This window comes from Candoia aspera, chromosome 6, assembly GCF_035149785.1.
Source record: "Candoia aspera isolate rCanAsp1 chromosome 6, rCanAsp1.hap2, whole genome shotgun sequence".
Lineage (NCBI taxonomy): Eukaryota > Metazoa > Chordata > Lepidosauria > Squamata > Boidae > Candoia > Candoia aspera.
The window spans coordinates 62,096,842-62,110,843 of NC_086158.1; the positions used below are offsets into that span (position 1 = coordinate 62,096,842).

At 45.0% G+C, this 14,002-nt stretch overlaps 1 protein-coding gene across 1 annotated transcript in view; it reads left to right on the forward strand.

The window, feature by feature from the left end:
- Window positions 1–14,002, forward strand: part of DMBT1 (deleted in malignant brain tumors 1) — a 294,810-nt gene that overhangs the window by 265,215 nt on the left and 15,593 nt on the right. The window contains 2 exon segments of the mRNA XM_063307816.1: window positions 76–103; window positions 3,867–3,875. Coding sequence (XP_063163886.1) covers window positions 76–103; window positions 3,867–3,875 — 37 coding nt within the window.

Here is a 14,002-nt window from a genome sequence, read left to right on the forward strand (position 1 = left end):
TATAATTCCATTGCAGGCTACCTTGGCTGGATAGAAAGGCAGCTACTACCCCAGGCAATCAGACATGCAACTAAGCCTTATCCTAAGCCAAGTCTCAACCTCAGTGGAAGATAAGAATAGAGCTGATGCTGGTCCCCAAAGAATAAAGGCTGGCAAATTTTTGTAGCCATGGTCCACACCCATTTTGATTTTTTAAAAATAGTTTCAGCATAGAATGAAATTTGCAATTATTTTATCAAAAGATCAGTACATCTCCATTCAGTTGAGAATGTTTATTTATAGCATCTACATTTATTTGGAATATTTGAGAGATTATCTGTGATGTAGCAACAGGTTTCCTCTGCCAAGCCTTTTGTCTACTTGTCCATGAAGGACCTCAGACAAACACATTTCAAGGAGGGGATGAGGGACAACACAGTACATATTATCAACTGATCTTCCAGTTGTTTGGAGGACTTTTGTGGCTATATATTTGAATAGTTCCTCTACAGTGGAATGTCCTCTCTTCCATTCTTTCTCATTATGGTCCTCTTCCTCACTCCCCCCCCTTTTTTTTTTTTGCTGCTCTGGGGTAGTGATGGCAGACAGGCATCCAAAAGTTGAGTCCCTATAAAGATAGAGATTTTCTCACATCTTCATACCTTGATTACCATTATTAATCCTGTTCCCTACAGAAAAGTTCCCTGCAGTTGTGAAAATATTTCCCTCAGGTGGAATAGCAGTTTATCTTACCTGTCTCTGACTGTTTATGACTGAACAATGTTATTATTATCTTTTTTTTCCTCAAGAGCTCCGATTGGTAAATGGAAGTCATTACTGTCGAGGCCGCATTGAAATTAGACATTATTACGAAGCATGGGGGACCGTTTGTGATGATCTTTGGGACCTGAAAGATGCAGATGTGGTATGCAGACAGCTTGGATGTGGACGAGCCATCCAAGCAACACAATCAGCATATTTTGGTCAAGGATATGGTCCTATTTACCTGGATAATGTTCAGTGCAATGGGTATGAATCCTACCTCTGGAATTGTCCTAATCGGGGCTGGGGAGTCCATGACTGTTCTCACAGGGAAGATGCTGGAGTTATTTGTTCAGGCACTTTCTTACTTTGTCATTCAGATATAAATATTTTATAACACATTTTTACATTTACAGATTTTTAGTAGTTTGGCATGAGAGTTAACTAATGCATCTGGTTGAAGAACATAAAATTAAGTAGCTAATTTCATCTTCTAACTAAGCTAGCTACAAGTAATGGTAGTGCTTGCTTACTGCAGGGCCACATATAGAAGAAAAGGCTAGGTATAAAGCTGAAGATTCCTGGGGAAAAGGACTCATCAAAGAACCCCAAAAGTCTTAAGCTATCTCCAGGAAATACAGCTGCCCAAAGGCACAATCTAGAGGCCAGGCTGGCAGAGAATGCATTGATCTTGGACAGCGAAGATCCAAAGTTCCAGATTCAAGTCCCTAGTTGATCATAGAGCTCAGTGGGTGACTTTGGTCCCTCAGCACCTACCACACTGAGCTGATATGGCTATACCCCTGTAAGGTGCATTAAGGTGCTAGACAACATATTGTTTTGCTAGAGTCAAGAGTGTCATGAGTAAAACTAATGTGATGCCTGAAATTCAATGCACAATTTTATGGTATAAGCCCCCTTAAACACTATGTGTAAGAAAGCAGTCCTCTCTATTTCACAATTTACATGTCAGTTCTGTGCCAAACTGAAGAGCTGGGCAATGTGCATATAACTTTCTGGAAAAAGGGAATTCCTGAACATCATTTGTTAAGTAAGGAAGCAAGGGTTAGATTTAATTTCCCTGCTTTCTCTTTCCAGATAATCACTAATAGCAGGCATCTTGCTTTTGTTTTTTTAACTGGCTTAATAACATACAGCCACGATTGCACAATTAATGTGCTGCAGGCAAATGTCCAAGATAAGCCAGGAAGTTAGAGTCTAAGAAACAACCTAGTGAATCATAAATGCCCCATCATGGAACAAGCAAAAATCAAGCCAAAGACAAGTGAGACGTCACAGAAGTGGCAAAGGAACAGTTGGAGCCAAGGAGCACTCCAAAGCTGGAACTAAGAGTGAGCCAGATGTAGGGGAAGCCAAGATACACACCCCACAGTGAGGAAGTCTTTCTGGATCCAGCAAGCCAAATGAACAGGAGACTTTTTATCATTCTCCTGATCATGGCAAACTCACTTGGTCAGCCTGAGTGGGTGGAGCCAAGCAAGAGCCTGAAGAACCTTCAGGGTCATTCCCATAATTCAAATTCTAGTAGTCAACATGAGGGGCAGCATCCTATAAGTCTAGTTCCATTCTAGTTTTAGAAGCTCTTCACTCACTAATTCTGTTGGATCTAATCTAACAGGTGTATATGGACATTCTTAGCTGAAAGGTTCATTCAACTCAGCAGACTTGGTCCTACCTACCTATATATACATAGCCAGCATGCTGTTCCCTTTTGGGATAAACAGTGTTGTAGAGAGTACAGGAAAGGAATAAGAAATTGTAAGCCAAAGAAATCAAAAGCATGAGATACATCGCTTAAGCTCATTTACACCAACACCATTCACTGTACCTTTTCACAATTTTCTCTTTTTCCTTCCCCACATGCCTACAACATTTCATACATTCCCTATAGCTCCTGAAAGTTCTCATCTCTTTGTTTTGGGAATCTTGTCAAAAGATGTGCACCCATTCATTCTTGATCCTATTTCTGCTTGTTTTATCACTCGCACTTCTTAAGTACCCCATTAACACTGTATTCAATTTACTTTTATATTTCTCCTTTCATACCTAATTTTCATTTCCATATAAGAAAGTGGGCAGAAGCACACTTTATACATGGCTGTTTTCACCCTTTTTCCAAGAAATATTCCTTACTTGCAACAGACCATGAAGTACACACTATCATTCTGCTGTTACCTGAACATCTCAGAAGTTCTCCACCCTTTAGGAAACGTTCTACCAAGCTATACACATTCTTCTACTTGCTCCAAGTTTGCCATTTATGTAAAACTTACAACGGTTTATTCAATTTTCCCAGGGGAGGGAGGAATTATTTAAAAAAACATCCTTGTCTTAATGTTGAACTATTCGCTAAACATTTCATTTATTCTTATGCATGTTATTTCGATCAGCAGCCATTATTACATTCAGCAACAAAACTTCAATTCTGCATTAATGGAAAGCATTCCATAATTCAAACCTTATTCACATTATCACATGCTTTCTCTGACTCAATAAAGATACATTCAAATATTTTTCTCACATTTATACATTTCTCAGTGACTTACTGAAGAGCAAAAATTTGATTTGTACAATCCGTGCCCACACTGCATTTCCCAAATTTTGCAGTAGCAAGACATGGTCTGTCTCACATTCAGAATTTCTCAACAACTTTGTACGCTTGACTGATTCCCTCACTCATTCATCAAAAACAATCAAATTGGTCATGCTTTCAGATTTGTATACATTTCTGTGCCATGTGTGCACATGAACAGACTTGTGGTTAAACAACATATTCAAAATAAACATACATTTTTCTAAGCAGATACTTGTTGGTCATATATCATTTTCATTCATTCTCATTCATGGATTCCTACCCTGTTGTTTTTCAGAAAGCCATTAAAACAGGGTTATTCCAGCAGATCTTGGGAGCAGAATGTTATGATGTTGTCCCACTGACAGTAGAATTTCTTAGTTTAATTTATTAATATTTCTAGTGCTTGTACTTGTATGTTTTTAACTTGACTTTCAAGGTTGAGATGTATACCACTGACAGTCATTCACAACGCCCCCCACACACATATAATTAATTAATTACAGGCTAGTACCTTTTGCAAGTGTAGCAGCAAAGCCAAGTACTATTTTTTATTTTGTTCCTTTTTATTTTGCTAACAATGCCATGGGCATACCAGTCAGAGCTAGGGATAGATATTGCGATATATTGTTTCAACAAGCAATTCAATAAATTGGCACATATTAAAATAACCATAATCTTCTCTCTTTCAGATAGTATCACTACAACACAAAGACCAGGTAATGAAGACCCACTTAAAATGTATTTTCTTAAAAAAAATTGAACAACATGAATTGACAATATGGGGATGGGGGGAATCCACTTTCACTTTCCTATGGCATGTTGATTAACATATTCTGCTACCCATTAGTTTAGTTGATTGTTTACTGATTACTCTAATGACCATATCAAACAAGATAAAATAATACAGAAATATAAAAAATATTCAATGAAACAATCAGGTAAAATCATTCCCTTGGCAGTTGACCCCAACCTGATCTAGATAGGAAGCTCTCAGTTGAATGGCTTTAGCTATAAACCTGGCAGTCTTTCTTAGTGCCCATGTGTTACTTGGAGGAAGTAAGAGAGCCTATTGATGGGGTCCCAGTGGCCTATCATGTCAACCGGCAACTTTATTATAAATGCTGTGCTCTGGCTGAAGCATATACAGTAGTTGGCAGTCAAAGTGGATATGAGCACACCACAGATACTGATCTTCTCTGGATAAGGTACTTGATGAAATTGCCCATGATTCACATAGAATCCAGGAGCTCAAATCTTGCTCTGGTTAGGACTGTTCTTTGGCCCTGTGTCAGGGCCATAGTTAGATATATTTCTAGTGGAAAGGTCTTTTTATTCTGGGTCAGTCATTTTAAGGATTTGATGTTAGCAAGTGTCTCTATGTCAATCTGAGCACTAATAGAGTGGGTGCCTGTTTCAGCTCTAACTTCAGAGGCTGGAGTATTTTTGTCTATTCCCAGAAGGGATCTTAGGATGTGGGTCTGGGTTTGTTCAAGTAATGATGACTATAACAGACCCTACAGTTCTGTGTCATAGGTCATTATAGGTGTTACTTTAGTCTTATAGACCTTCAATATAGGGATGAAGGTACCTGAGCAGTTTTATAATTCAGCACGTTCAGAAGTGTTTTAGAGGTGGCTGAGGCCCTCGTTGTACTTCTTTTAAGATGGTTTATCCATGACCCTATGCTGGTGAAAACTACCCCTAGATATGAGAAAGAGTTGACTTGTTCCATAGGTTCCCTGTCCAAGTACCAGGTATATTTAGTTCACCTCTTTTCCAAATATCATTACTTTGGCCTTACTGATTTTCAAGGAGTTAATGGTGCCATAAGCACCCAACTTCCAGAGTAGTCTTCTTAGGTCAGCTTGAGACTGCACCATAAGGACCATATCTGCACACAGAAGAACGTTGATAGATTTATTAAGTATCTTCGGCATATGGACATCCTGAGAGCAGAGGTATCCTGGGATGACATTGACATAGAGATTAAATAGCATTCGGGTGAGAACGCATCCTTGTCTGACACCATTGGTAGTAGGTATGTTGTGTGTCAGGATGCCATTTGCTCCTGTAAGGACTTTCAGACAGGTGTTTGTATACAGAGCCTTAATGTCATGTCCCCCATTGCAATGCATACATGCATCACAACGGGGAACATGCCTTTCCGGAGAAGGGAAGGAAAGAGGAAGGAATTAGTGATAATCCTTTAAGCACTAAAAGACAAATACCAATAAAGGACAAAGGAACCATACCTTTGCCCTGACCCGAGAAGCCATCATCCTATCTCCCTGACATATCTGCATTACCCTGGGGGACACACCTGCGCCGGACACAGGAAGAGGACAGAGGTGATCAGCGCTAATCCCCCCGATCGCCCATCAAGACTCCGGAATCGCACCCTGATCGCCCATCAAGACTCCGGATCAGGACTTTGGGACAATGGGGGGTGGAGAAGGACCAGGTCTGCACCACGGGTATTTACCGGCTACCTCGCACGCCATGCGCTCATTCCCGTCTTTTTCTGTGTATGCATTCTATTCCTAATAAACCGGAAATCTTAGCCCTGACTAAGTGAGTCTGTGTCTCTTTGGGAATAAGGCAACATCACATAAAGACGGGAATCAAAAAAAATTTTTCCACCAGCACCATTCCAGATTTCATCTGTGAGGGACCCAAGCTGGCGATGGAAAGACTCAACCCTTGAAGAGATGGCTACCAGAGGACCGGCGATGGGTCACCCGACTCTACGGCACGAGTGATTGGTAAGAACCCTACTCCCAGACGGCACGAAGTCCAGGAGGGTTCGGGATCAAGCTCGAAGGAGGAGGAGACCGGGAGGAGCAGGACACTCGGAGCCACCAGAGAGTCGCAGGATGAGTGGGTCACCCTGGAAGAGACGGCAGGACCCCTGCCCGGAACGCTCGGGGAGTCTAAGAAGCCGCGGGACCAGCTGTCCCCAACAATCGCAGGAGCTGAGGGAAGGCACCGGAGCGGACGGACCGAGGAAGGCTCCCAAACAGCTGAGCGGCTAAGCATAGTGGAATTGAGGCTGGAGTCGATCGAACAGCTGCTCCTGAGATTGTCAGTCGAGTGGGAATCCCAAGGAAGGGGTGAGCTGGAACCAGGTACCAGAAGCTCATCACCCCCCTCCCATCCCTGAGACGCGACAGCCAGGGTGAGGACGGAGATGGCAGGAGGCTGAGGCAGCGCCGGGCAGAGTTCACCTCGCAGAACCCACCAGGAGGTCATCTTCCCCCCCTCCCACCCTGGAGACGCGACCGCTGGGAAGAGGCTGGAGCCAGCACAAGATGGAGGCAACGCCACTCGGAGTCTGGCTGAGGGAATCCCCACACTGAGACCAGAGAACCCCAGCAGCCCGAGGCACGCCCAGATGACCAGATGTGGTTTGGAGCCCACCGGGAGCGGGAGTGAAAGACCTCGGGGTCAAATTCGGCGGGGACCCAGCAACATTATCCTTCTTCCTGATGAACGCAAAAAATTACATGGAAGAATTTGGGCCATATTGTCGCTCAGAAAAGGGCAAAATTAATTCCATTGCGAACAAACTCAAAGGAAGGGCGGCTGACTGGTATGTGCAGCTATGCCAGGCAGATGCCCCAGAGCTCGATTACTGCGACGAGTTTCTCTGGGCACTAGATCTGCACTTCAGAGACCCCTTAGAGAAGGAGAGAGCGAAAAGTTCCCTAAGGGGAATCAGCCAAGGGCAATGATCTGTGGCAGATTATGCCATGGAATTTCAAGCACTGGCTGGAAAGGTGGAGGACTGGTCGCAGTCTACCCTAATTGAACGTTTCAAAGAGGGCCTGAACCTGAACGTCCTGAGGTGGGCATTATGAAGAGATGACCGAAACATTCTAATCAAGTGGATACTGCTGGCTGGTAAGGCGGAAAATGCCCAGGAAACCTTCCTACAAGCCAAGAGGGTGGCGCAACAAGCAGCGACGGCAAAGGAACCCCGAACCACTGCAGGACCAGTGAGACCAGCACCCCAACCCTGGAGAGAGGAGAGGGAGCAACGGTTCGCCAAGGGGCAGTACCTTCGATGCGGGAAAGAGGACCACAAAGCGGCAGCATGCCCGAAAACAAAGGCAGTTGACAGGCCAGGAAAAACGCCGGGCAAACCACCCACAGCACCCAAAAAGATGCCAGTGGCCAGTGGAGAGATCGGAGCAAAAGATCTACCTTACTCCATTGAAGAGGAGAGCGACGAGGAAGAACCGGCGGGAAATGCCAGCCACCTGCCCTGAGAAGTGCCAGGGGGCAGGTGGAGGAGGAGAATGGGCGCAGCGACACCTGGGTGAGTGCCAACTGTTCCACCCTGTACGTGAAGGTTAAACTAAAGTCCAAGGAGAAGTCAATTGAAGTTTGGGCCCTAATAGACTCCGGCTGTTCCAGGTGCCTAATGCACCCGGACGTGGTTGCCGATTTAAATCTCCCATGCTTTCCACTTCAGCACCACATAGTTTTTACGCAATTGGATGGTTCGGCAGCGGGAGGGGGCCCGGTCACCCAATTCACTGGAGAAGTGGCGCTGCAGTTAGGCAGCCACCGGGAGAGACTGAAATTTGTTGTGGCACTGGTGGGCCACCCTTTAGTCATCTTGGGCATTCCGTGGCTGGTACGAAGGAACCCCTACATAAATTGGGAAACCAGGATGATCACGTTTATAGACGGCTTCTACCAAGCACCTACAGGGGAACGAATTCCCCGTGCTGCAGTGAGGAGGGCAGTGTCTACAACCACACACCTGGCTGCAGCGGCCCTGGAAGGCTTGCCAGACAGGTACGGGGAGTTTGCAGATGCGTTCGGGGAAAAAGAAGCAGACAAACTCCCACCCCACAGAAAGACTGACTGTGCGATAGAACCGGTCCCCAACACACCTTTGCCAAAGCCCAAAATTTACGCAATGACACAGAAAGAACTGGCAGCATTGCGGGAGTTTGTGGACAAGAATTTAGCACGAGGCTTCATCGAGCCCGCAAACTCGCCATTTGGAGCCCCAGTCTTGTTCAGAGAGAAAAAGGATGGGACATTAAGACTCTGTACAGACTACCGCAGATTGAATGCGGCTTCCATATCCAACAAATATCCTTTACCCCTAATCAAAGACATATTAGCACATCTGGCAAAGGGGAAAATATTCTCCAAACTGGACTTGCGAGAAGCCTATTTCCGCATACGCATACGGGAGGGGGATGAGTGGAAGACGGCTTTCAATTGCCCACTGGGATCATTCCAATACAAAGTGTTACCGTTTGGTTTGGCAGGGGCACCAGGGGTATTTATGCAATTGATTAACAAGGTCTTGCACGACCACTTGTTCAAGGGGGTACTTGTGTATTTAGACGATGTATTGATATATTCTGAAACTGAAGAGGAGCACGAACGCTTGGTTAAGCAGGTGCTCAGGAAACTCCACAAAGCAGAGCTATTTGCCAAGCTCTCTAAGTGCGAGTTTCATAAATCTCAGATAGATTATCTGGGCTACAGAATCTCTGAGAGGGGCATCGAAATGGACCCTGGGAAAGTCCAGGCCATCCTGGCATGGGAGCGCCCGCGCACTAGGAGGCAACTACAGAGTTTTCTCGGATTTACAAATTTTTACAGGGGGTTCATCAAGGGTCTAGCAGAAATTGTTTTGCCGCTAACTAATTTACTCCGCACCAAGGGTCTGGGAGATACGCGCAAAGCACGAAACCCAGGAGCGCTACTTAACTGGACACCTGAATGCCAAAGGGCTTTTGATCACCTCAAAAGCCTGTTCACAGAAGAACCGGTTCTCCAGCACCCCGACCCCACCAAGCCCTTTGTAGTTCAAGTAGATGCCTCCGATTTCTCGATTGGGGCGCTCTTGCTTCAGCGGGATTTAAATGACTAGCTGAAGCCTTGCGCGTACCTCTCCTGCAAGTTCTCCGAAACAGAACGGAGATGGCATGTATGGGAGAAAGAGGCTTTTGCCGTCAAAGCTGCCTTAGAGGCATGGCGACACCTCCTGGAAGGGGCCACTTGCCCCTTTGAGGTCTGGACAGACCACAAAAACCTGGAAGCGCTCAGTACCCCAAAACGCCTCAGCCCCAAGCAGGTTCGCTGAGCGCAGTTTTTCAGCCGCTTTGATTTTAAGCTGAAGTTCATACCAGGATGAAAGAACTTCTTAGCTGACGCTCTCTCTAGGCGGCCCCAGGATGCCAGGCAGGCATCCGACATTGTAGGTACTGTGTGGACCGACACACAGCTGGGTTGCCAAGCTGTCACGCGCAGCCAAAATGGAACGCAGCGCACCCCGGCACAACCGCCCGCAAGGGGAGGGAGACGCATGTCAATTTCATCACAATTGCAACAGCAGTTCGTACAAGCCTTAAAAACGGATACATGATTGCAAGCAAATAAACACAATGTTTCTTTTGCAAATGATTTGGCTTGGAAACAAAATAGCTTGTACATGCTGGAGCAATTACGAGCAGAGGTTCTGAGCCATTCTCACGATGACAAAACGGCAGGGCACTTTGGTTTTGTGAAAACACTGCATCTGGTAAGGCGACAATTCTGGTGGCCTACACTTAGGAGGGATGTAAAAGAATATGTTGCTGCTTGCCCTACGTGTTCTATGGCCAAGCGAAAAGCGGGGAAGCCCCAGGGACTATTGCAGCTGGTGGCAAGCCCCTCCCACCCTTGGGAGGAAATCTCAATGGACTTTATCATAGACTTGCCACCCAGCCAGAGAAAAACGGTCATCTGGGTGGTTAAAGACTACTTCTCGAAACAGGCACATTTTATCCCATGCGCCTCCATTCCCTCCGCTCAACAGCTGGCACGCCTCTTTTTAAATCACATTTACAAATTACACGGTACCCCCTCCCGCTTGGTCACAGATAGGGGTACACAATTTACTTCTCAATTCTGGAAGGCATTTTTGAAGTTAACTGGCACCAAGCAGGCATTGTCCACTGCTTGGCACCCCCACACGGATGGCTCTACGGAGATCCTTAACTCCACCCTGGAGCAATTTTTGCGTTCCTTCATAAGCTACCAGCAAGATGATTGGGTAGACTTACTCCCCTTTGCTGAGGTGGCATATAACAATGCAGTGCACCAGAGCATGGGTCACACCCCCTTCCAGGTAGTCTATGGTCGAGACTTCGTTCCGATCCTGGAGTTGCCACAGCCAGAGGCCCCGCCTTGTTCCCCAGATGACTGGGTGGCGCAGATAGCCAACGTCTGGCCAATCATTCAGCTGGATCTCTCCGAAGCCCAAGCAACCTACAAGCGGTATGCGGACAACCACAGCGCTGCGCAGCCAGACTTCAAAGTGGGAGATAAGGTCTACCTCTCCACTAAGTTCATTAAGTCTCCGCAGCCCTCAAAGAAGTTAGCCCCCAAGTTCATTGGCCCATTTCCAATAGTGGAAATAATCAACCCGGTAACTTTCAAGTTAGAATTGCCACACAACTTGAAACACATACACCCGGTGTTCCATTGTGCCTTACTGAAACCGGTTACCTCCTCAAAGTGGCACAACGAACCCCCCCCCCACCTCCTCCCATCATGATCGATGGACAACAGCATTTTGAAATAAAGGAGGTTCTAGATTCCCGAAGGCTACGGGGCACCCTCCAGTACCTGGTCCGCTGGAGACATTTCCCCCATCCTGAGTGGGTGCATGCTCGGGATGTCTCAGCGCAGCGGCTTGTCAAACGCTTCCATGAAGCGTATCCTGCCAAACCGGCACCTTGAAGTTTTTTTTGGGGGGTGGGGCAGTATGTCATGTCCCCCGTTGCAATGCATACATGCATCACAATGGGGAACATGCCTTTCCAGAGAAGGGAAGGAAAGAGGAAGGAATTAGTGATAATCCTTTAAGCACTAAAAGACAAATACCAATAAAGGACAAAGGAACCATACCTTTGCCCTGACCCGAGAAGCCATCATCCTATCTCCCTGACATCTCTGCATTACCCTAGGGGACACACCTGCGCCGGACATAGGAAGAGGACAGAGGTGATCAGCGCTAATCCCCCTGATCGCCCATCGAGACTCCAGAATCGCACCCTGATCGCCCATCAAGACTCCGGATCAGGACTTTGGGACAATGGGGGGTGGAGAAGGACCAGGTCCGCACTGCGGTTATTTACCGGCTACCTCGCACACCATGTGCTCATTCCCGTCTTTTTCTGTGTATGCATTCTATTCCTAATAAACCGGAAATCCTTAGCCCTGACTAAGTGAGTCTGTGTCTCTTTGGGAATAAGGCAACCATCACACTTAACCAGGCATAGGAGTCTAGGTTCCAGCCAGTTTCTTCCATAGAATGACTCTGTGAATATGATCAAATGCTGCACTAAGGTCAACAAAGGTGCCATACAGCTGTTTTCCTGCTGATGTGTACTTTGTTATCAGATGATATAGAGTAATGCAATTGTCTATGGTAGAGCACTCAGGCCTGAACCCTGCCTGTTCTTCTACTAGACGTTTCTTCTCATACACCCAGTCATACTCTACGTAGGAGATATGTGGCATACATCTTAGCCACTATATTAATTAGGCTTATAGGTGTATAATTTCTGGGGTCTCCTTTGTCTCCTTTTTTTGTATATAGGGACTACAATAGACAATTCCCATCCTACAGGAATATAACCGGTGTTATTTATATGAGAGAATAGGCCTCTAGTAATGGGGCCCACCAGTCAATATATGACTTAGAAAGCTCAGCAGGCAGAAAGGCCTTGCCCAGTGTCTTGTTAGATTTTAGAGAGTGTAGGATATGTTTAGTTTCTGCCACTGAGACTGGTGACCAAGCAGGCAGTTTGTTTAGAGAGGGAAGAGGTTAGATCTGGTGAGCTAGATTATTTCTGGAGGACAATTTATCTGTTATTTTTTTTAACATGGAACAGGGATTAACACAGCTGACCAGCACATTGTTGGAGCCTTCAGTAGGTGAGGAAATCATTTTCGCCCAAGTCTGAGCACACTCTGAACTAATGGCACTAGGAAACAGGTTTGCAGGTTTCCAGCTGCCATTAGTGAGGGAAGCATTCTGATCCCTGCCTGCAAGCTGATAGTCACTGTTAATGCAAAAATTATCTATACTACATTTTTTCCCCTTTAGGGAGTATAATTTTTATTCCCAAGTGCAAATTTTGCCTCTGCTATGGACTCATTTGTTTCTCTAAGGCCATGCTAGTGCCATTACAGGAGTCAGGAAAATTCTGAGCCTCAACAGCTGATAACTCTTCTTCCCTCTATTATTTGAGTTCTGCGTTCCAGTCTATTCTCTGGCTGCAGAGCAGCCGCCATCATTATTTTTCTGAAATGCAAAATTCCCCAAATTCTGGTCATTATATTTGTGTGTGTGTGTGTGTGTGTGTGTGTTTTAGCACGTCAGTACAGTTTTTACCAATAATGGACTGCAAATTTTAATTCCAGTGCTTTGCATTTAGGAAAGAAAAAGTGAACCTTGCAAATGCAAGTTGCAAGATTATAAGCAGGAAAAGGTGTAGGATGCATCTTGTAAAAGGCCTCAAAGCCCTGGAGTCAACCCTGTATCTTAGCTCTAATCCCTCTGTACAACTCCAAAGTACTAAGTATTCTTTATAGCTCCCTATATGTCCAGCTGATTCCCAAATTTAAGAAGATTGTTTGGCTACAACTCTCACCATCGTAAACTATTATCCTCTTGTCCAGGGGGACTACTGGTTGTAAGGTCCAATCATCTTGCAAAGCTAATTAGGAGCAACCAAAGCAATGCACCTCAAAAATCAGAGTGATGCTCTTGATAAGATTGTTATGCTTTCTATAGTTATGTCCACTTATGTTCACTATCACAGAATGCCATAAACAGGAAATCACTGAAATTGTAGATGAGACTTGTTCATGTTCTTGGTTCAATAAAATAATCCGTCTTTTTAGATGTTTAACCTGACTTTTCTGTAATAAGGCACTTGAATTACTGAATCCACTCTGTGTATCCACTCTCCAGACAATTAGTTCCTTTGTCCATTTATTCAATGAATTTCCTCATACCTAATTTGTCTTTGCTTTCTTTACCTCATACGCATAAGCCCCAACCTTACTGATAGCATTTACAGGCTTTTTTTTAAGGAAGAAAGAGGCATTTTGATAAAACAGTTCCTTCTGTGCTAATGGGGTCCAACCCTTTTGAATGAAGTACATGTAGCAGGACTGGCGATTTGCACTAATGCGAAGGAGATGAATTGAATTCCTATTTGTCCAACCTTGGATATTTATATTTAGCACTTTCCAAGCAAATTCAGAAAATGTAGCAATTACTTCTGCTTCTGTATGTGCTTCTTCAGCATGTATTGTTATGAGAGAGGAGGAAAGAATGCACTGCTGCCTGAAACAGAACGTGTAGCATGACAAACACCCTTATGATAGTTTAGTTCCTAAAAGTGATTAGCTGTTGGGGAAGAACACTCACTCCTCATGTGAGCAGGGCTGGGGCTTGGGGAACTTATAAGGGCTTGCTTTTGTTCTGCAGTGTAGCAATCCTATCTTAGGATTTACTCTACAGTTTTCATTTGTTCCCCACCTCAAAACGGTAGATCACGGTACATCAGTTTTTAGCAATTATGATCAGAGGGAGACATTTTTTGAGTTATTTTTGCCACAAGGTAGAGAGTGCTGTTG